The 23,777-nt window shown below is 35.8% G+C and overlaps 2 protein-coding genes across 8 annotated transcripts; one reads left to right on the forward strand and one right to left on the reverse strand.

Moving 5' to 3' along the window:
* Nucleotides 1–2,474: 2,474 nt before the first annotated feature.
* On the reverse strand, nt 2,475–5,487 carry RpL8 (Ribosomal protein L8). Of its 2 annotated transcripts, none has more exons than XM_053745645.1 (6): nt 5,349–5,487; nt 5,043–5,195; nt 4,122–4,278; nt 3,473–3,676; nt 2,955–3,113; nt 2,475–2,625 (listed from the first exon to the last, which is right to left on the reverse strand). In XM_053745645.1, exons 2-6 carry the CDS (start codon nt 5,178–5,180, stop codon nt 2,510–2,512), a joined length of 774 nt encoding a protein of 257 aa, XP_053601620.1. In that variant the 5' UTR covers nt 5,181–5,195; nt 5,349–5,487; the 3' UTR covers nt 2,475–2,509. The 2 variants fall into 2 exon arrangements, with proteins under 2 accessions (XP_053601620.1, XP_053601621.1); XM_053745646.1 differs by having other exon boundaries at nt 5,345–5,459.
* Nucleotides 5,488–6,923: 1,436 nt separating this feature from the next.
* LOC128670214 (cryptochrome-1-like) lies at nt 6,924–23,764 on the forward strand. Of its 6 annotated transcripts, none has more exons than XM_053745692.1 (12): nt 6,924–7,264; nt 8,693–8,750; nt 9,053–9,192; nt 9,440–9,700; nt 9,786–10,037; nt 10,246–10,430; nt 10,509–10,680; nt 12,057–12,282; nt 12,811–12,951; nt 15,681–15,832; nt 19,724–19,926; nt 21,757–23,764. In XM_053745692.1, the coding sequence occupies exons 2-12, from the start codon at nt 8,745–8,747 to the stop codon at nt 22,452–22,454; spliced, it is 2,436 nt and encodes an 811-aa protein (XP_053601667.1). In that variant the 5' UTR covers nt 6,924–7,264; nt 8,693–8,744; the 3' UTR covers nt 22,455–23,764. The 6 variants fall into 6 exon arrangements, with proteins under 6 accessions (XP_053601667.1, XP_053601669.1, XP_053601668.1 ...); XM_053745694.1 differs by lacking the exon at nt 9,053–9,192 and adding an exon at nt 9,254–9,342 and having other exon boundaries at nt 6,925–7,264; XM_053745693.1 differs by lacking the exon at nt 9,053–9,192 and having other exon boundaries at nt 6,925–7,264; nt 9,254–9,700.
* Nucleotides 23,765–23,777: the final 13 nt, after the last annotated feature.

Below are 23,777 nucleotides of genomic sequence, written 5' to 3' on the forward strand. Positions count from 1 at the left end.
CTAACATAATAGATACATATGTTACTTTCAGACACTTGAAGATCACAAATCACGTATATGTTTTACAAGTAAATGTCAAAATATATGTAATAAACATGTCAAGAAAATATATAAATAATAATAAAAAAATTTAAATCAAGTGTGAGAGGTGGAAGTTTTAGGAAGGGTCCAAGGTTTTTTATCATTTAAATAGTCGCTTATCGTGTAATAATAAGCATTAGCCATTAAAGCATTTTTAATATATAATTTGGGAGTTTATTGAACAATTTTACACTTTGACCCACGAAAGACCGCCTAACCTTTTTAAGTCGGAATCTGTTCATACAAAGTTTATGCCTATTACGAGTGACTACACTGTTAACATCGCTCAATGTTTTATACAGGTGTAAGTTAGATTTAACAAAAATAAGTACGTCGAAGATATACTGAGATGCAACAGTCATAATATTTTCAACTGCCGGCACAGCCAGCTGATGCCGCGCCGCTGAAATAGGTAGATATACCTATCTCGGCGAAGAAAAAAACTTCGATAAGTAGATACCTTTTTTTCACTCAGATAGTACTGCTTAGCACTACCGGTAGAGTCAAGGGTCATTTTATTTTCCTGTAACTTTCGATTAGATTCTGAACTCACACGATTTATTGTTTTCTTTTTATTGTTCTATGGTTCTTTGACTTCATTTGATCTAGCAATAATAATAAATCAATACATATAATAAAACAATAGAAGAAAAAATCCTGTACCTACATTGCATAAATTTATTTACATAAAAATAAAATTAAGCGATATAGTCACAGTGACAGAGTAGGTAGGTAAGAATTCGAAAAGAAATCTGTCTGTTTGTCTGTATGTCTATACACCATAGGTACTTACTATTTTCTGTTGATGTATAAAAATCGAAGATCTGGAACACCTGAAGAAGAGTCATAATGGTTCAGCTAAGCTATAGGAAATACAGTTTTGAGTCTGATGAGCATCTTCTATATGTACCTACAGGTGTCGTTATGCTTTGTCTGTACGATTAAATTTCTCTAATAATTAGAGAAATTTAATCATACAACAATTTTTAGTAAGATTCCTTACCAAAAATTGTTCGGCCTCGCGAACGAAGTCGCGGGCATCAACTAGTAATAAATAATATTGTAATATCCGGAACTACAGAACCGATTTCAAAAATTCTTTCACCATTAGAAAGGTACATTATCCAAGATTGCTATAGCTATAGGCTGTATTTTAGCTCAAAAATTCCCACGGGAGCGTAGCCCCGGGCAACATTATACAGAATAGATAAAGTAAGTACCTATATCTATTCTGTGATCTTACCGGATCGATAGTATTGCCCTGAAATATTAGATATTCTATCGATAGCCGTGTTTGGTGCAATACTATTGATCTATATTGCAAAACAATACTAATGATTCATAATCACGGTTCGATACAATCGATAGAATTGCGCTTTATACTAACGATTCATAATCACGGTTCGATACAATCGATAGTATTGCACTTTATCAATCGTTCCAAGATAGCTATCTATCGATAGTTCGGCAACACTAAAGGAATTTGAATTCTTTAGTGGTTTGACACTAACATGATGAGTTGATGTCATAGTAATGCACACTCATACCCCACATACACTTGGCCCACTGCCCTTCCTGCCGCTGCCGGAAATATTTCCCTAAATACTTCTGCGGCAATAACGACGCGAGTGAGCATTTACACTCAGCCTTCATATTCTCTCTTCTTTATCAGTTCGAAAAAAATGACAGACGAAAATAAATGTTCGACAGCATTATGTCTGCTCCATGGGTTTAGTGCTTCAGTTGTACAGAGTACCTACTAATTCCATGCTCAGTAATCATCCCATATTAACTGCTCAATTTCATAGTTCTAAAAATGTAATTTGTTTTTTCATTACTCCACTCCTGTGTGCGCCGGGCAAGTAACAATGACTGCGCGAGTAACCTATTTACATACTCGTCGTGCTGGCCACTGGGATCCTCACTTCCCTGCCTAATAGGGCCGAGTGCTAATGTGGCAATAGATTTAGAAGGGGCCCACACGCGGCTTCGGTTGAGTACTTCGAAAGTTCATAAAAAAGCGCGGGGCCCGTTCTAAATCTATGCTTCATAAAATTTCACCGTGGAGTTAGTACAGGTACTCCGTAGTACTTACTAAATCCATGAATTTCACACCGGACCCGATCTATTTTTCTCATAGATTTAGAAAGGGCCACACGCGCGGGTCCGCAATTTCTACGTTGTTCTATCGACGGTTAACATGACGGAAGATGTAGCGCAACAGCAGTGCGAACGAACTCAAGTTCAATTTTTTTAAGTATCTATGAATGCAAAGAAGTGCACGAAGCCACGAAGGAATAGTCAATCACATAGGATATGGCGTTACTATGCATAAAATTAAACCGCGGAGTGCGGCTAGTGTACAATACATGGAATTGAATAAAATTAACAAATGGATTTAAAATATTTATTATACGTAATTTTACGATTACGCTTCCTTCTTTGTATCTGTCTTGCCACCGCGAATTCTTCCAGTTCTGCGCGCAGCAATGAGACCGACCTTGCGACCGGCTGATGTTCCTCTCTTGACAGTCGAAGCCTTACCTGAAAGATAAATTGTTATAAAATATTTGAAATGTTTGTGCCTTTAAAAATTGGTTTGAGAAGGATATCTGTGAAGTACTAAATTAAACTAATTTATTTTATATTCGTCATGTAATACTAATATTATAAATGAAAAGTATAATATAAATGTAACACTCAATCCTATGTCCTTCTTCAGATTTCAGTTTGAAGAATAAAAAGGACATACCTTTCATCTCGGAAAAATTACCGTTCCCGTGGGAAATTCACGCGGGCGAAGCGGCGGGCAAAACCTAGTAAAATTATAATATCGGCTTTAATAAGAAAATCCAAATAATAATATTACTCACCAATATGTTGATGGTTACCACCACCATGAGGATGCTCTACAGGATTCATGGTAACACCTCGTACATATGGCCAGCAGTTACGCTTCACCTTGTATTTGTGGTAGGCGCGTCCGGCCTTCAGTATGGGCTTATCAATACGTCCACCTCCAGCGACAATACCTGAAAAAAGGTTCATATTTAATGGTGCATCATGCCGTTTTTAAGTGCTTTACAATGCATAATAGTATCTTCAGAAAGAGCCTCTGTGTAATCATAAATTATTTCAGAGTAGGTAAGTTGGAAGTCATCATTTCCTAAATTTGGCTAACCTTTATAACAATAGTTTACAAACACCATGAGTTCACAATAATATAAGGCCTTAAATTATGGTAACCATGGCATGGGGTTAAGTAGCCAAAGGTTTGACATGCAAACACAACAGACCACATGACAGGATAATAAAATATGGCTTCAATCATAATAGCTCCTTAGCTATCTTTTCCATTTAATAAGTGATTTTTTTACAATTCAGTACTCACCAACCATGCCTCTGTTGCTAGATGGTAGAACTTTCTTTGCACCAGATGGAAGCTTTACTCTGGTACGTTTAGCATCTGGATTGTGCCCAATGATTGTGGCAAAGTTCCCAGAAGCACGAGCTAGCCGGCCTCTGTCACCCATTTTCTCTTCGAGGTTGCAAACAATAGTACCCTCAGGCATAGCTCCCACAGGCATCACATTTCCTGTAAAATTATAGTAGACTAGATATTGCCTGGGGCTTTGCTTCCATGAGAATTTTGAGATAAAATATAGCCTATAACAATCTGCGATAATGTACCTTTATAATGGTGTAAGAATTTTTGAAATCAATTCTGTAGTTTCGGAGATTACCCGCCTCAAACATACAAACTCACAAACGCTCATCTTTTTATAATAATAATATAGGTAAAATTGCAAATTTTCAACAGTACAAAGTGAGAGGAGTATGTGCCTGTAATGTAATTTTTTCAGTAGCTAAAATAAAATACCTATTATATCAAAGTTGATAAATTTTGGTTCAAACTGTGACCTAAGGTTACAGCTATATAATAAAAAAATTTGCACTATAGTGAGAGGTTAGTGCAAATTAGATATAGTTGAGGAAATCACAAAGTTAATGTTGGATTTGATTAATAAATTAGTACATACCAACTTCAAGGGTAGCCTTCTTTCCGCAATACACAAACTGGCCAGTATAAAGACCTTCAGGAGCAATAAATAATTCCTTGCGTGTCTTAAACTTGTATGGGTCACGGAAGTGAACCACAGCCAGAGGTGCACCTCGTCCTGGGTCATGAATAATGTCCTAAAACAAAAATAAGCAAATTCATCTGACAGAAGGATTTAAGAGTTGATTCTCTCAACTTCATGGTTCATTGCATTCAGAGCTGTAATGTTACATTACCATTGCCCATTGTTAACATAAAAAATTTGGTAGATTTGCTTCCACATTTTACAGGTGCCATTTTCAATCTTCTATGGGAATGCTACCATTGCCTATCAGCTGTTAAGGCTTTGTTTCCCTTAGTCGCCTCATACAATATCCACAGGTGGATATGGAGTGGTACTATTCTAGGGTGGAACCACACAAGTTGATGATTGAGTGATTGTCTATCTGGTGCCTATGTGTAGGTAAGTCTAATCAGGAAACTCATATAGTTTGTAGATCAATAAATTTGTGCAAGCCACAATTATAATACTGCCCAGCTATAACCAGATGTTGACAGAAAAAATGGATATCAATCTGTATCATAATTACTTGCACTGTAGTTATAGAATTAGTGTTTCAAGTGAAAAATCAATGATTCTGAATTGGTTTGTCGTAAATAATTAATACTAAGTAATATATAAAATACTATAATATAATTTTATGATCAGACATGGAAATCCTAAACATGAAAATTGTTTTAGTTTTAATTTGAGAATGTTGTTATTGGAAGTTGCCGTACTCTGTTTGAGGGATAGAATAGAAACTAAGCTGGAAAATGTTTCTCGGGTAGCTAAATAGGTACACAGGTTTGTAAATAATAATGTGTATTACAATTTTGAGGTTATATTTGTTGTACATACCTTTACCACACCCTTGATATAACCATGACGCTCAGCATAATCTAAAGAGCGAAGTTTAGGTGCTCCTTTCCTTTTCTTAGTATGTGAAACGAAGACCGAGCCGGCACCTTTACGTTGCGCACGAATCACACGACCCATGGTTACGACCCCTCTCTGAAATTGTTTTCATACTATTTAAACTCAAAATATACTATAACACGTTTGAAAACATAAAAGCACGATTTAATTTTATAATTTCCAAATAAAATAGTAACAAATTAATGGCGATAAAATAAGATTATAAATACGGGTCAGATATTTACGTACACCTGAGGAATGACTTTTGAAAGAAAGACATTTTCTGTGTTGCCAGATCCGATGCAGTAGGTAGGTAGGTAAGCAACTTTTGAAAATCGCAACTAACAATGACAAACAGACATCCCTGTTTTATAAATCCAAGTACTAAATAAATGATGACACTACTGGTACAACTAAGGTACACAAACATTGCCAATAGAGGCAAAAGGCGCTTATTTTCAATACTGTTGTGGATCTACGACCAAAAATACTTCTACGCAATCGTAGTGCGAGTTTAAAGGAAAAAGGAAGGATTTAGTGGATTATCCTGAAAATAATAACACTATTTTAAGTTATGTTCTGCATTATTTTATTTGGTCAACTGTGGTCATAAAGTGATATAAACTTGATTTTGATTTTGACTGACGATCTTACCTGTATGAAGTCCATACTTTAATAAGTCTCCACGTGTGAAGTGTTCCGAGCTTCTTTTTATCAACGGATAAAAATTGGCTCGAAAATTTTACAGCGTGAGGCGTCGTATCCCATTGTTTTCGATTTTTTTTTATCTTATGGAAAACTATTTTTCCCAATATATCGGCACCCGAATATGCTACATTGTTGTATATTTTCACAAACGAATGCTTATATAATGAAAGGATTAACAAAGTACTCCAAAATAAACGTTTTAATCGACATAGCAAAAGGCGGCAAAGCTTTTGTGTTAGGTACACAAAAGCAAAGCAAAGCTTTTGTGTTAGGTACACAAAAGCTTTTCCCCCTTTTACTAGGTGTTGTACTTTGGCGGGATAAATGTGAAGTAACACTTCCTATTGTCATAGATTTAGATGGACCACGCGCGTGGCCCTGGAAATATATCTAAATCTGTGAAATAAAACATAAAAATTTAGCTCAACAAGTTTTTCGGTTTTATGCAGCCTGGCATGCCTACGGCATCATGATTAAAAGAAAAAAAAACAAAATTGACTTTGTTTGTCAATGTCATATGTCATATGAAATGACATATCGGTACCTAATTGGGTAAAGCTTTAAAGGTGTATACACAAGAACTAAAAAAAAATAAAATTGAGAAAAGAAATAAGAGACCTATTTTTGATGCATTGCATGCAACATCAAAACTTCATTTCGAAAATAAAATAAACTTGAAACAAATAGGGAGTTTTACTGCACATTTATCCCGCCACTGTATGTTAGGTACACGAAAGCTTTTCCGCCTTTTGCTATGTTGATTAAAACGTTTATTTTAGAGTACTTTATTAATCCATTTATTGTGTAAGCATTTGTTTGTAAAAATATACAACAACTCAATCTTTTTCCATAAGATACAAAAACTTCAACTCTTTAATTTATTATGGTTTTACCCGAGGGAAGTAGCTAGTATAGTAATTAATAAATTAGAAGTAAATTAATCCCCCCATAATATATCTAAATCCTTATATATTAACACTTTTACTAATATAATAAATGTTTGTTCCACAGGCCATCCCCATTATAGTAATTTGGGGGTTGATTTAAAAAAAAAGTTTTGCTTGAAGGTTAGTATGGATTTTATAATGGATGGAAGTGCATACACCTTTATGTCACGTTGTGGTGTCTGGTCACGTTGCAAGCGGCGTGGACCGTGGAACATCGACCATCTGACAATTCAAAGATTTCGTGTTATATAGGCGTTGAGTTTGTTTTCATCCAAGATATTGCTCTGCACTCTGCAAATTAAAATATAGAAGGTGTAAATTCGTAATTTTCGACGGTAAAAGTCAGGACTCTGAATCTTGTGAATATAAAAACAAAGGTCGATTTGTAAAATTGCTCTTTGAGAAAGTTTTGTGTATTGTATGTCCTCCCTAACAGCAGTTCAGATCAGAAGAGGAGTGTAATACATGCATATTCTATTGTATTATGAATAAGTAATATAATAACATAAGGTACGCATTTTGAACTACTTACTATGTTTTGCACAACATGCATTAAAACCGAATATTAGAACATATACTTTGTAGGAAGTAGTCATAGGACTATATTTGTTACAATGGTACCTACCTAATTACTACATATAATTAAGAGAATTACATTTCTGTAATATAGGATATATAGCATTATTACATTTAAATGAATAAAGAAAAAAAAGGATTATAGTTATGATTAGGTTCACAGAATAATTCCCTTAGTGTCGGATATACTATCAATCAGTACTAGTGGTATGATATGGTATGTACTACTGACACATTTTTATGTCACTGTTACCTTACCATTGACGGTACAAAAGTGATGTAGGATTGTATCCTTTATCTCTGAAGTATTATTGTACTTCAGACATAAAGAAGTAGTAAATGTAGTTAGCTATTCAGTATTGAATATGGGTATTAGCATGTACAGTTAACACCATATTAACTTCGGAAATTATTGCAAATTCACCATTATTACTACTGCAGAGGGGTCCACTGTGGGTAACTTGACATGCAGTTGACAGTACTAGGAAACTATGGAAAAAGTGTTAATTTTTCAATAGGTTACCTAAATACAAAAAACCACCTAGTCATATTCTTAGTAGCCAAATGGTTTCAGTTTCACAGCATTTCACTGTGTTGGATTGATTTTGCCTACAATAATTAATATGACCCATTTTAAAATACCTTGTTAATAATTTTATTATCTACTAGCTACATGCCATGGTGTTACCTGCATATTGTTATCTTTAATGTATAGTAGTGCCATCTACTTTATAAAGCACCATTTCCTATCAGCCATTTTGATGAAATCCTATGGGAATCACATTCTTTCAGGTTAAAAAGTATCTTATGTGTTACTTTATATCTAAATTAGCCTATCTGTTTGAGTATGAGGAAGTAACAAACTCACAAACTTTCAACCTTTATAACATTCGTGGGATTTTCTAATGTAGGTAATTTATTACATTGCCCCCTTTTTTACTTCTTAGTGAGTCTTATGTTGTTAATTTTATTTTATACTCTTTGTGAATAATATTTATACCGATTCAAGTCTCTATGAAACTGTCAATGTTTATTATTTTCTTCAACTCCTAAAATTAACAATTAAATGTTATAATCTAGCTATTGCCCACCTGCAGCAAGAAGTATCTGTAATTGGGAGTCCCCATAACAAATGCTAGTTTATAGTTGTACCTAGAAAGGTGCAATATCTTTATTAAACACTGTTGCATTTAACCTAAATACAATCTTACAAAAGAAACTTATTAATACTATGTATCAAATTGATGTTATTGGGATTTTGGCTATATTATTATATTTTTATGTATCAGCAGTTTGTCAGTGTGCAAGTGTCTTATTTCTCAATCAAAAGTATGTAATTTATTAAAAATACTTTGATCTTAGTAAATCAACTCACCGTGTCCAGTCTACACATCCTATCCTTGGATATATCAACATGAAAGTGAGTATTATCACCAATGTTTTTAAAAATCATATATTTCTTTGATTCCCATGATGCAGAGTACCTGTATTTTCAAGATACCTGATAAGTATCCATTTATTTTAAAATATAAAATGAATTTGTATCTTAACCCGGCACAAGGTGATTTTGTTTCCATAATAATAGCATTGAAGAATAATACAATACTAATGATTATATAGTAAAATTTTCGACATTAATATAAATGTCTTTTTATGTATTTCATAATAGCAAAAGTTGTGTGGTTTTGAGCATATATTACATGCTATGATTTTTCTATCTAGACTTCCTGCTGCAACTATGATGCAGCCAATATGCTGGATAGTAAATTACTTAATACAAATTTATTGAAGACTGATGTTTTGCACACTATGAAAGTTTATGCTGGGAAAGAAATCACCAACAAAATGAAACATATTTTTTTGTGAGCTTATTTGTTTATTTATTTTTGATATATTTTCATTATTTTTGCTTTCCTCTTTCAGGCATATTGGACATATCTGTATTATTAAACTTGACAGTTCATCTTTGGTCATCTTCCTTACGTTCTCGAGTCGCAGGTTTGACTGTCAAGGCGGGTGATTTATTATTATTTTTCTTTTATATGAACAGGATGTTTGATGTATTTTTGATCTGTTAAACAATAAATGTAATGAAGTGTGTTGGTGCAGTCCGCGACATGTGAGTGAGCGCGGGATGTCTGCCGCAGCGGAGCCGCTGTCCGCGTCGGGCGCCCGCACGCCTGCCCCGCCCGACGCTGGGCCGCCTCGCACCGCCGGGAAGCACACCGTGCATTGGTTCAGGAAGGGCTTACGACTCCATGACAATCCAGCTTTGAGGGAGGGACTCAATGGAGCTATTACCTTTAGATGTGTCTTCATCATCGACCCCTGGTTTGCGAGCTCATCAAACGTTGGAATCAATAAATGGAGGTTTGTCTACGTTATCTCCATATGATAATCGGTAGTGTCGATGTTTAAAAACAAATAAATTAACAAACTAATTTATCATTTACAGATTCCTTTTACAATGCTTAGAAGATTTAGATAGTAGCTTAAGGAAGCTTAACTCTCGTTTGTTTGTGGTCCGTGGTCAACCCGCCGATGCTTTGCCGAAACTCTTCCGCGAGTGGGGTACCACCGCGCTTACCTTTGAAGAAGATCCTGAGCCTTATGGCCGGGTTCGAGACCATAATATCATGTCCAAATGTCGCGAGGTCGGCATCACTGTTACATCTCGCGTATCACATACGCTCTATAAATTAGATAAGTGAGTCAAAATATTTATAGAACTGCATTCTAACGTAATCTATTTAATCACTTCTTTTAACCAGACAATCATTTTATGTAAGTATACAGTGTGTAAATTTTCGTCAGGGTGGGTGATATTATACAAATTCTGATGGACTTGAAACTCTGAAAAATGTACAAGTGCTTGATCATCAGAAGTAAATTGATCTACTCGCTTTATTTTCCAGAATAATTGAGAGAAATGGTGGGAAGGCGCCTTTGACGTATCACCAGTTTCAGGCATTGATAGCCAGCATGCCGCCGCCGCCGCCCGCTGAGGCTGCCATCACGGTGCAGACGCTCAACGGGGCCACCACCCCGCTGGCAAACGACCACGATGACCGATTCGGTGTCCCCACGCTCGAAGAACTTGGTCGGTATGCTCCAGAAGCCGCAAATCTGTTCTACATACAATTTTGACCGTTTTATTACGTACATAACTTGTTTGCAGGGTTCGATATTGAAGGTTTGAAGCCCCCTGTTTGGCTGGGAGGAGAAAGCGAGGCGTTAGCTAGATTGGAAAGACATCTGGAAAGGAAAGCGTGGGTTGCGTCATTCGGCCGCCCGAAGATGACACCGCAGTCGCTGCTTGCTAGTCAGACTGGGTTGTCACCATACTTGAGGTTAGTAAAATTTTATCCATTGAATAAGAATGATTCGAACGAAATACTCATAAATCATAAATTGTCGTCGGAGCCTATAATAAATCTATCTAACTATATATACATATAAAAGCGAAAAACACTCACTCACTCATCATGAAATCTCGAAAATTACTGAGCCCATGAAGATTAAATTTGGTAGCAAGGTAGATTATGACTAGGAGACGTCCGCTAAGGATATTTGGAAATTCCATCACTAAGGGGGTGAAATAGAGGTTGCCAATTTGTATGAAACTTGGTAATTTTTGAAGTGAGACACATGAAATTTTTAATTTAAATTTGTAGTTGGTAAAAAATAAGAGCGCATTAATTAGATTTTGAAAATTACATCCTTATAGGTTTGAAATAGGGGTTGCATCTGTAGGGATGGAAATTTATGCCAAACTTTATTATTACAAATTTTAATAATATTTTTTGAAGAGAGGTCCATGAAATGTTCGGCACGCGTTACGGGAAGTGGGAGTGGGACACGTAGCGGGAAATGGGATGGGGCACGTTGCGGGAACGCGACGTGGAACAATTTGAAGGAAACGGGACAGGACAATTTTCTGAACGAGACACGTAGCGAAAATAGTATTTTATCTCAAAATTCCCATGGAAGTGGAGCCCTGGGCAACTAGTTGTTAATATTTTTTTAGAAATCATTTTTTACATTCTTTCTTTACATATCAAATCAAATACAATATTATGTTGATATATTAAGTACATACACATTACACATACACATTCTTTGTAAGCTGTCGAAACAAACTTTGCAAATTATATTGGCAGTGAGTTTCGCAAAATACATTTAAGCAATATTGTTACTTAATCAGTAAACCCTTTGTTTCGTAATTTTTGTACGACGCGCCGCCCACGCTCCGAAATAGAAAGTTTGCAAAGTCTTTGAAATTTCTCTCATTGTGTTTCATGAACCCCGAGTTATTAAAGGAAGTATTGAGAAAAATGTTGTGCCGTCTCTTTAGTTGACATACACGTGGACTTAGCGTGAATTGTTATCAATAATAAATACAAAGTATATAATGTAAATACTGTCCATGCCATTTTAACGCTAACATATTAATAGTAGGTCAACATTGTTATGAAATCATTTTGTTTACATCAGCTATAAAATCGCGTTATTAATTGTCCCATATATAGCCAAAATTATGGCTTCGTTCTTGTCTGTGATTCTGCCGAATAAACAAAAATATATTCTTTTAAATTTGGCTTGGCATTTAGACAAAATAGCAGAGATTTAGCCTTATTATCGTATCTAATTTTGGCAGGGCCACAAATTACAATAAAATAGTGAAATAGTTTATTCAGTTTGCATAAAAAAACGAAAATTCTTTCAGATTCGGTTGCTTATCGACAAGACTGTTTTATTATCAGCTAACAGAGTTGTACAAGCGAGTGAAGCAAGTCCGCCCACCGCTATCTCTGCACGGCCAAATACTTTGGAGGGAATTCTTCTATTGCGCCGCCACTCGCAATCCTAATTTTGATCGGATGGAAGGCAACCCTATATGCGTACAGATTCCTTGGGAGAAGAATCAAGAAGCTCTGGTTAAATGGGCGAGCGTAAGTTTGTACGTTTTGATATGATTGCTGTGTTGCTGCCTTTTTGTTGCTTTAGTCTATTTTCTGATGATTTCTTATTATATAGATAGACCAACGATATAATAGATATTAATTTAATATTATATAGTATTTTTTTTATTTAACATAATTTAAACAAACGATTTAGATTTATTGATATTTTAGTACAGTAGAGAAGAATTATTTAAAAATAGTACCATTGTTCCCCCTTTGACGACTTCTAAAATTGACGCGAAAAAAGTCGTGAGCGAGAGATAAGTACCTACTCATTAAAAGTATTGTGCATATATATCCATATGGACATCTTTTTTTCAATCATTAAATCACTTAATAAATATCAGGCACAAATAATTTTTTGTAATATTGAAATAGTTTTTGTTCAAGCTTTAACTGCGAAAGAACATGTATCAAATAATGACGTTGATGACAATGCCTTCGAAACAAGCTTTGTCTCGCCGAATTTAATGTACTAAAACGGGTTTCAATTTGCTGTATTGTTATTACACGCAGGGTCAAACTGGATTCCCCTGGATAGACGCCATCATGATTCAACTTCGGGAGGAGGGCTGGATTCATCACTTGGCGCGACACGCGGTCGCCTGTTTCCTCACGAGGGGCGACCTTTGGATCTCATGGGAAGAAGGCATGAAGGCAAGAATTCTTTATTCCTCACTCAGACAAAAGATTTAATTTAAAATACTAGTTTTATTATATTTATCTTCTATCTTATATATTTTAATAATATCAATTTTTACATGATTTGATGAGTAATTTTTCAATAGAGAATAATACTGCGATGTTATCACATCGGAGAGTAGCACTAGCGGTTTTTACCATGGGTAATAACAGGTCTTTCATATTCCAACTATTGATTTGTGCACATTGTGTTGGTTTACCGGCACTGATGCCCGGCATCTGCATAGAGTTTTGCGTCTTCTAGCTGCACTTCGCGCACTATGATGTTACCCGCGATTTGTAATTCGTAATTATCGTTGTAATGATTTAAAAAATACTTGTTTTTATCTTTATGTACAGTATCTACTAGTAGCGCCATCTACTTTATAAAGCGCAATTGACTACGTTTGAGCTTGAAGAAGTAACAAACTTACAAACGTTTGCCTTGTGCTTCTCTCATCCACGTACGTCCTACTTTTATCAGGTTTGCTTCGGGCCCTCTCATAGCAAATTATTCAACACATAATTCATTATTCTTTATACCGATCGTCAATACTAACTATAGGCTAAATTCTTTTCTTTTGAGAACTGGCAATATGTATAACCGGGTATCGTCTGAGGTTGACATTGATTTGTTTAATTGCAGTATCCCTAGACTGAGACGTCTTCTAACTTTTTCTTTCCGGTCGATGTGGTTGTTGATCAACAGCAATAATGATAAAAAAGGGAACGTAGGTTTATATAACAGCATATGAATATATATTTTAGGTTTTATTGATAATCTTTTATTCATACTTAGTTTTTATATGTGAGGACTTTTAAATGGCCGAATGTTTCTTAAATGTAGTACCTATTTTGTATATATGGCTGTTGTTCTTCCTAATAAATAAAAATAAAATAAATAAACACTTTCCTGCAATGTAGTACTATTTAGTCAGGGCCTTACACCACCTGCGATCGCGTCGACGTGCCAGCTGTCCTTCACAGTTCCACTTTAGGTATTCCACTAAGTATTTTATTATTAATGTGAGATACAATACAATACTCTTTATTGCTCCAAAAGCGAAATTAATAAAAAAGTAGGTACAAGTTAGGAGATAGTGGAAAGATAATGTGACTTGACAATTAGTTTAAATTTGGACAGAGTTCGTGCATTACGGATATTAGCATATAGTCGAACAGCTTGAACAGAGAAAGATTTAGAATTGTGGATAGGAAATCTAAGTCTCAGTGAAACCGTGCTACGCATACTACGAGAAGAGCTACTATCATCACTTAGAAATTTAAAGCGTTCCTTGAGATATGGAGGTAAATAAGGGTTAAACAACATTGAAAAAAAGCATAGATACAATATGCATGTTACGGCGAAGTCGAATGGGGAGCCAGTCAAGTTGGGAGCGGAAGTTAGAGATATGATCGAATTTACGGAGTCCAAAAATGAATCTGATGGCAATATTTTGTAGGCGATCAAGTTTGTTCAGCTGTTCTTCAGTGAGGTCAAGTGTCAGCATAATCAAGAAGAGGAAGAAGAAGGGATTGTGCGAGCGCAGTTTAAGTGTCAATAGGCAAAAAGTTGCGAAGTCTTCTCAGTGAACTAAGGGAAACAAAAAGTTTTCTACTAATTTCTTTGATGTGATGTGACCAAGAAAAAGTTTTATCAAATACCAAACTCAAATTCTTCACGCAATCGCAGAAGGAAATAACTTCATCATTAAAAATTAGGGGAGGCAGTGAAATCCAATCGATACGAGAAGTAAAGTAAGGACTACCAATAATTATAGATTTAGTTTTAGACGGATTTACTCGAATACCAAAATAATTGCTCCAAACAGATATACGCTCGAAATCATCATTTACAATAGCAATTGCAGAAGGCAAGTCATCTAATGAGGAATGATAATAAATTTGCAAGTTATCCGCGTACAAGTGGTAGGAAGACCGAAGATTATCAGTGATATTATTAATAAAAAGAGCAAATAATAATGGAGTCTTTCTCCTTTATTATTTGCTCTTGTGGCACCCCAGCCGAGATGTGACACCACGAAGACATGTTGTCATCATTGCGAACACATTGTTGACGGCCACTGAGGTACGAACCCAACCAATTAATAGCCGATGGAGATATGTTCAAGGAGCGCATCAGACTTAAGAGAACATCATGATCAACACGGAATTAAACGCTTTAGTGAAGTCTAATAAAGTAAGAATCAACTGCGAATTGTCCATGGCAAGACGAACATCGTCAGTTATTGTGATGAGAAGAAAAGTCGGGAGGTGAAAGAGAATTCAGGTGGTTTAATATTGAGGTTTTATTATTGCCACCAAAAGCATTGGAATCAGAACAAGAAAAATGCCTGTTAAGGCCATTAATATCAAGAGTTTTAGAGATGTTATGGCTTTTCCTTCCTACTCCCAATGACTTTAAAAATTTCCAGAATTTTCCTGGATCTCCGTTATCGACGAAATTATGAAAATGTCGGCGTTGGGCCTCCCTACACATCCTGTTACACGAATTACGAGCCTCTTTGTATTTCGCGCGATACCTGTCCGGATTTGATTTAAACTTAGATTTAGCACAATGTTTTTTGGCAATACATGCTTTTATTTCCTCGGTCAACCAAGGAGCCGGTAGATGTTTTACTTTGACCGGGTGAACGGGAGCATGTTTGTCATAAATATTAACTAAAAGAGATAATTTCTATCAGGTTTTCGACGAGCTGCTCCTCGATGCGGACTGGTCCGTCAACGCCGGGATGTGGATGTGGCTGTCTTGCTCTTCCTTCTTCCAGCAGTTCTTCCACTGCTACTGTCCCGTCCGCTTCGGCCGCAAGACTGACCCCAATGGTGACTTCATCAGGTACCCGCATTCCCGTCTATCCCATTAGTCCCATTGTGGAACCATTATTAATTCGATTTTTAAAACAAGTTTCGCCAAACAAATCAATGTAACTAGGATCAATAAAGTTCGTAAGAAAGTTTAATAATATGTAATAGAAATATGAGTATTATATGTGAATGTACTGTATATATATACCAAAGTGACTAGGTAGTTAGATGGTATCACCGAACAGCGGAAAAGCTAAAAGCAGAGTCACCACACGACCCTCTATTATGGTTGAAATTTTAAAAGCGGGCTTAAGCCCTATTTATAAAAAAATTAAAGATAAAAATGTTTTTGTCACTACCTCAATTTACAATATTTGACATTGACATACGAACAAATATAGGTGCTTTAGCTTATTACGCTTATATTTTAATGAATAAGAGGGCTGCAGAGTAATCGCGCTCATTAACAACATTTGAAATCAAGACCAATCCTGGAATATTTCTTGTTTGGGTGCACTTCAATTCTACAACAACTGAACAGATTTCAGTATCGAGCTATCTTTAAAACCGTAACTTAACCTCAGTCGATCCTCGAACGAACTAGAACGAAACTATGTTATGGACGTTAGAGATTTCAACCTAGTATTTTAATAAATATCTGTTTTATGAGTATAATCTGGCATCGATTATAGTAGAACCGCCTAAATGAGTCCTCGCCCGCGGAGTACAAGGGGCGCGGGGGTACGACGACGAAGGGGAACGAAAGAGGTGCGGGCGGCGGTCGAGCGTAGCGTGTAATACAAGAGGCGAAATGTTACTGGACATTTCTTGAGATATGTGAAGTCATAGTGGTTAGCGGCAAACAGGTGAAGATTTTTATTAAAAAATTAATAATGGCTATACAAAATTTGAATGAAACAACTGTAAACTATACAACGTGTTCCTTTTGTTATCCCATATCTCCATGGTATCAACGAGACCACGTACATGAATTAAATAGCATAAGCATTTTTCGATTATTGTTATTTTCAAATTTTTATTTTTCATACAAAACAATTCGATAAAAATGTGATTTTATGATATATAGGTATGATATGTAGGTAAAAAAAAGGTAATAAAGTTATGTATGTAATATTTATTTATGCAAAATTTATCAAAATTATAAATCAATCACTTATGTCCATAATATCAGTATCACTGGAACTTGATTCTTCACTTTCGAAACAGCCATCATCAGAATCATCAGAATCGTCTTGCACATTAATAATAAAATCAACAACTTCATCTAGTGCTCCATCATGTTTGCAATATTCGTCTTCGATTTTAATCACGTGTTTAACACAATTCTCCCATTTCTCTTTGGGATATTCAGCAAATAATCTCTCTAATATTTCTTTTTTCTGGTCCAAATTAGAGTCGATACTTTTTTGTGCTAATTGTCCTTTGATATCACCCCAGACCAACTCAATGGGGTTCAGGTCTGGGTGATATGGAGGCAAACGCAATACTTCGTGTCCGTTTCTTTTCAATACCTCGTCAATTTTGTAAATATCTTCTGTGAAATGGCTTTTAATTAATTTATATAAGTCATCTTTTCTAAGTTTTTCATCAAAAGGCACGTTATGTCGTCGTAGCCATTCTTGCATAGTTGGCTTGGTAGAAGCCATAGTTGGCTTTTTCTCTTCTCGAACCGAATGATAAGCTGCGTTGTCCATTACTATGACAGAATTTTGCGGTATATTAGGCATGAGCTTTTCATTTATCCATTTACTGAAATTTGCGAAATTCATAGAATCGTGATAATCACCTGTTTTACATTTGGATTTGAATATCACAAGGGCTCCGTCTACAAATCCAATTTGACCTCCACAATGTACGATGATCAAACGGTCCCCTTTACCAATATGAGATAGAACGCCAAGTTCATCCTTTGATTGCCAACATTTTGAAACGTTATGAGACGCGTTTACATAAGTTTCGTCAAGGTATAAAATATGTCTTCTTTCTCTACGATATTTTTTAATAGTATTTAGGTATTTCCACCTCCACGATGTGATATTTGGCTGTTCGATAAGGAGTTTCCTTTTAGATCCGCATTTCTTAAATTTAAAACCTAGATCATGTAATAATAGCCTTAAATATTCCCTGCCGCAGTGTAATATATTCTCTTCTCTAAGTACAGCGTTCAAAGTTTTCAGAGTAGGTATTTTTTTGAAAATTGTGTAAAACTGAGTGACTTTTCTTCTTACCACTCCTTTTGTGAAATCGTCTATTTCCACTCTTTTTCTACGAACCTGTTTTGGTTTTCTTGGTGATTTAAATCTCTCGTTGTCATTTAATGCTTTCCCTTGTTGTACAATTCTAGATACAGTCTTTTCTGATAATCCAGTAACTTCTGCTACAGTTTTATTTAAAGGTATATCTTGTTTATATTCATCAGAATTTGGGTCGAGTTTCTTTTTTCTAAAATATTCATATACGTTAAACGCCATTTGTTTGCACTGACTATTAATTCTATGTCCGAAAACATTTCGACTCATCTTGAGAATGTAATCTCATGTATAACTTTCACAAGGCGTCCGCAACTGTCAACACGTGTGATCGCTAACCGCGTAGCGAGCGAACTGAGTTTTTACAAGAATGCGCCCGCCGCCCGCACCTCTCTCGGTCCCCTTTGTCGTCGTACCCCCGCGCCCCTTGTACTCCGCGGGCGAGGACTCATTTAGGCGGTTCTACTATAGGCGTTCGCGTAGTGTAGCACTAGTTTGCTTGACGTTTATACTCTATGGTGTTGTCTTCTTTGACCGGCCGGTATTTTTTGTTAACAAACGAGGGAATAGGGCATATTACGCAAAGCTCAACGCAGATGGCGCTACGATGGCGCTAAGGTACACAAACATTGCCAATGGAGGCAAAATGCGCCAATTTTTAATATTGTTGCAGATTTACGACCAAAAATACCTTTTACGCAATCGTGGTGTGAGTTTAAAGGAAAAAGGAAGGATTTAGTGGATTATCCTGAAAATAATAACACTATTTTTTTCTATGTTCTGCATTATTTGGTCAACTGTGGTCATAAACTGATATAAACTTGATTTTGACTGAAGATCTTACCTGTTTGAAGTCCATATTTTAATAAGTCTTCACGTGTGAAGTGTTCGGAGATTTTTTTCGACCGTTTACTGCCTCGAAAATTTTATGAAAGGATTAATAAAGTACTCTAAAATAAGCGTTTTAATCGACATAGCGAAAAGCGGCAAAGCTTTAGTGTTAACATACAGTGCTGTACTAAGACGTTCAAAAGTTTTCAAGTGTTGATTGAGTGTTTATGGATCCGGATCTGTATCAGCGTTGCTGCCAAACAAGTGTTGATCAGTTGACGCTGCTCGTAGAATTATTAGCACAAATACCTATATGATCGGATATTTACTGATCGTATTTACCGATCGAAAGTCGGTATCTCTTGATAAACATTCACTCAGTTAAATTAAAGGCATTTCTCTTTATGCAGTCATTTAAATTTGCACGTCGTGATGTAGCACCCGCCACTGATAAATCAAATTCGTTGGAAATTTCTAATAATGCTATGTAAGAATTAATTTTACTTTAAATCTGAATATTATACAAATTTTAGCAAACAAATACTAGAAACGTTGGAGGAGCGGTCGAGAAAAAGTAGCATCGCCTCAACTTTTTCTTTGACAACACTTTCGTTCGAGTAAAGTGTTAGCTGCGTTCGAACCATCTGTCAAAACCTTAGCGCGATACGGAATCATTCGAAAAGTCGAATATCGATTATGGTTAAATTGCGACTCAGTGGAAAATAGTTAGCGCGATTGCCCTGCAGGGCTTTTACTAATCAACCGACAGAAAACTTCTATACGAATATTTAGTTTTTTAGAATAATAAATTTGTTTTGCAGGCGTTACATCCCAGCGCTGAAGAACATGCCGACGCGGTACATCCACGAGCCGTGGGTGGCGCCCGACTCCGTGCAGCAGGCGGCGCGCTGCATCGTCGGCCGCGACTACCCGCTGCCCATGGTCGACCACCACAAGGTCTCGCAGATCAACATCGAGAGGATCAAGCTAGTCTACTCGCAGCTGGCCAAGTACAAACCCCAAGGTGAGACGACTCAAATTAAGAAAAATTAAAAAGAAAACGATGTGAAATATAAGCTGATATTTGTTTTGGCTGTTGTAGAAAAAAATATACACACACGAGGTAGTCAGACTAGGGATTTCCATTTGGCACGATGCCGACAAATCTCAATTCATGCATGAATAGGCATACTTAAACTCATGCTTGAATAGTGATGAATATAAATAAATAAATAAATATATTGAGACGAATCACACAGATTGAGCTAGCCCCAAAGTAAGTTCGAGACTTGTATTATGGGATACTAACTCAACGATACTATATTTATATAATAAATACATATATAAATAAACATCCAAGACCCGGGCCAATCAGAAAAATATAATTTTCCGTTATGACCCGACCGGGGATCGAACCCGGGACCTCTCGGTTCAGTGGCAAGAACCTTACCACTGCGCCACCGAGGTTGTCAAATATAGGGCTGTATATAGAATCCTATCCTTTAAATTTATTGTGATCCCGCGATTTTTGTTTCAAATGAAAAATAAATTATAAAAATAGTTGTTTTTCATTTAAAGACATTAGATATTTCCATTTCACTGTGTGTTTATTCTGTGATCCCGGTTTTCGGGATCCCGGCCTTGTATTCTCTAGTGATAGCACTAACCATATTGATAACTATAAAAACTACGTTACTGTGTAACTATGCGTAATGTTTGTTCGCTTTTACTTGGCTTACAACACAGTTACCACGTGACACGCGTCACGTGCGCGGCACGCATTCGGGTTTCACTTTCCTGCGCCATGGAACCAACTCAAAGGGTTCTAAAGAACCATGCTTATTAAAGGCACTATTTTATTTATACTAGCTGCGCCCAAAAGACAATGTCTGCTGTGTGATATTTAGAAAACTATCACTATTCTCAAGGTGCACAAAATTCGTTATATAGTTCATATTATAGTATAAGACTAGCTTTTACCCGCGGCATCGCACGTGTAAATTTCAGTTCTTAAAAGGAATCAAGTAAAATTTAAGTTATTTTATCGCGTATTCTAAGACTGGTATAATTTATTTATAACTATGATTCAAATTCGTATTTTTAGTTCAAATCCTCGTTTCCCGCTACGACTTCGGCTGCGTGTCTCGTTCCGAAACGTGCCCCATCCCATTTCCCGCTACGTGTTCCACTCCCGCTTCCCGTAACGCTTTTAACCGTGGCTTCGCACGCGTGAATTTCATTTCTTAAAAGGAATCAAAGTAAAATTTCAGTTATTCTTTTATCGCGTATTCTAAGATTGGTAAAATTTATTTATTACTATGATTCAAATTCGTATTTTTGTCATCTTTACTTAAATTCCTCGTTTCTCACTACGATTTCCGCTACGTGTCTTGTTTCGAAACTTGTCCTGTCCCGTTTCCTGCAAATTGGCCCATGTAGTTTCCTGTAACGTGCCCGTCCCATTACCTGCTACGTTTCCCACAATATTTCATGGACATCTCTTCAAAAATAATAAAGTTTCGCATAAATTTCCACCCCTACATCATTCCCCTAGAGATGTAATTTTCAGAATCTAATTAATGCATTATTATTTTTTATCAACTACAAATTTAAATCAAATATTTCATGTCTCTCACTTAAAAAATGACGAAGTTTCATACAAACTGGCAACCTCTATTTCACCCCCTTAGGGACGGAATTTCAGTCACAACCTACCTTCCTGCCAAATTTCATCTTCATGGACTCAGTAGTTTTCGAGATTTCGTGATACGTGAGTTTGTTGATGCTTTTATGTATATAGATCACTGCTGGCACTATTCTATTCTTTACAAAGTTTCGTTTTGTTTATTTACAGCCAATTTAAACTCCGCTCAGCTTCAGAGACCAAACGTAATGCAATCTTCGCCTAGTCCAACTTCAATAATTACAAGTATAAATCAGTCGAATTACCTATGCGCTCAAACGCCTGATTCGCAGAACACAGCTCCACAAATAGTTCAATACAAAAATACAGCAGTGTTTCAGCAGCCCAAACATATGCAGCGGATTGACTCCAAGCAGCAGCAGCAGTTCAAACAAGTCGTCATAGTGCAACAAATACAGAACTCAAATATCGCCCCTGCCGCTATAACGAACGCTCCTTACGTCAACGGTCAACACACTAGAGTCGACCCGATGAAGCCTCCGACTAAACAGGAGAATTATGATTTCAAAAACTTGGCTATACGAGTAAATAACTACAATCAAGAATATAACAACCCAGAGATATATCAGAATGAGGAATCGGCCAATGAAGACTATCAAACGTCAGTAAAAAATAGTAATTACGGTTTTATGAAACCAAAGTTCTATCTATCACCATTTCCGGACAATAAAGCTTTGCAAAATTCCAACAATGACAATAAAGCGACATTTGTAGTGCCCGGTCACAATTATACCGCCGCCGACAATGACAATAATAAAAAGGAGAAGAGAGATTTAATTGCCGATGGATTGATGTCTGCAGACCGAGATGATAAAAACAGTAATGCTCCTAATGAAAATCAAAAGTAAACGATAAATGGTCATTTTTGGTGCACTACTACTATTTATGAAAGTACTATCTTATATCTTTTTTCCTGTTTAATAAAAAAAGGCAAGTCATTGTACATATAATTTTTAAGGATTCCGTAAACAATAGATAATAATGATATATCTATTGTTGTATCCCTTATTCAACCTTTTTGTTGTCTGCGGATGAATAAGGAGAACCGCATTTTTAAATAGGGCGAATAGTGTGGTAAACTTAATTTGAGATAAGGAAATACTATAAAACAATTTCTTAAAAAATAACAAGTATAATTTTAAAATGTTTAAATAGTACTACGTGTACGTATAGTAATAGAAGTTACTAAAATTTTGTCATAATTACTAAAACTTATATTTTGTAAGAAGGTGAACTGTCTCTGTAATATTACATAGTTTTGGTTTTGATAGTGTATGGTTGTAATATGGAATGAATTACTCAATAAAATCTCCCTTGGTGAGTTCTGATGAATGTAGTGTAACGAGAGTAAAATAATTAAAGTAGTATTGTGTGCTGCTGTAAATGTTATTGCAGCAAATTATTTCTATATGACACCTGACTTTCATTTCTTGAGAGTACAATGTCCTATTTTTGCAAATAACTATGAGGTACAGTTGTAAGATTGTACAAGTATAATTGTACACTTCACATACACATTGTTTCTAGAACTTTTTTTTTGTGATTCACACACTGAGGACAAAACTTAGTTTCAAAATGGCAGATGACATGACAGTACCTTGCCCCGATCGATCCGGCGGAGTATTTTGTGTCCGTGTACCAAGAACTGAAAGCAGAAACATTGTTGATACAAAAATATATAGTGAAACAATATTTTTGTATAGACAATTTTGTTGAATTTTGAAATATTTTTGTTGATTGTATAGGGAGAAATACACGCGCTTTACATTTTTTTATAGCAAAAGCAAGTAAGGCCAAAGATACATGATATATCATGTAGGATACCCGGATAATTCATAAATAAACTGCTTGTTAAACCTATTTTACAATATGTTTTTTCCTATTCCACTATATTCTATTTTTTAAATTATAAAAATTAGAAACTGCAAAGTACATGTTTTACAAATTTCTTATAACTTAAAATCATTATTTGGTGGTGGTCCAAAAGTGACCTTATGGCGGCTAGCACTTAGCTCTTTATTGCCGTTTTGTTCCAATACAAAACAACGGCAATAAAAACCTAAGTGCTAGCCGATTGATTTGGACGACCACATTTTGTTGTACATAAATTATACACCTAATGTCATAAATAGTACCTAATTATATTATATTAATATAACGTATTTGCATTT

This window comes from Plodia interpunctella, chromosome 5, assembly GCF_027563975.2.
Source record: "Plodia interpunctella isolate USDA-ARS_2022_Savannah chromosome 5, ilPloInte3.2, whole genome shotgun sequence".
In the NCBI taxonomy this organism is placed as follows: domain Eukaryota; kingdom Metazoa; phylum Arthropoda; class Insecta; order Lepidoptera; family Pyralidae; genus Plodia; species Plodia interpunctella.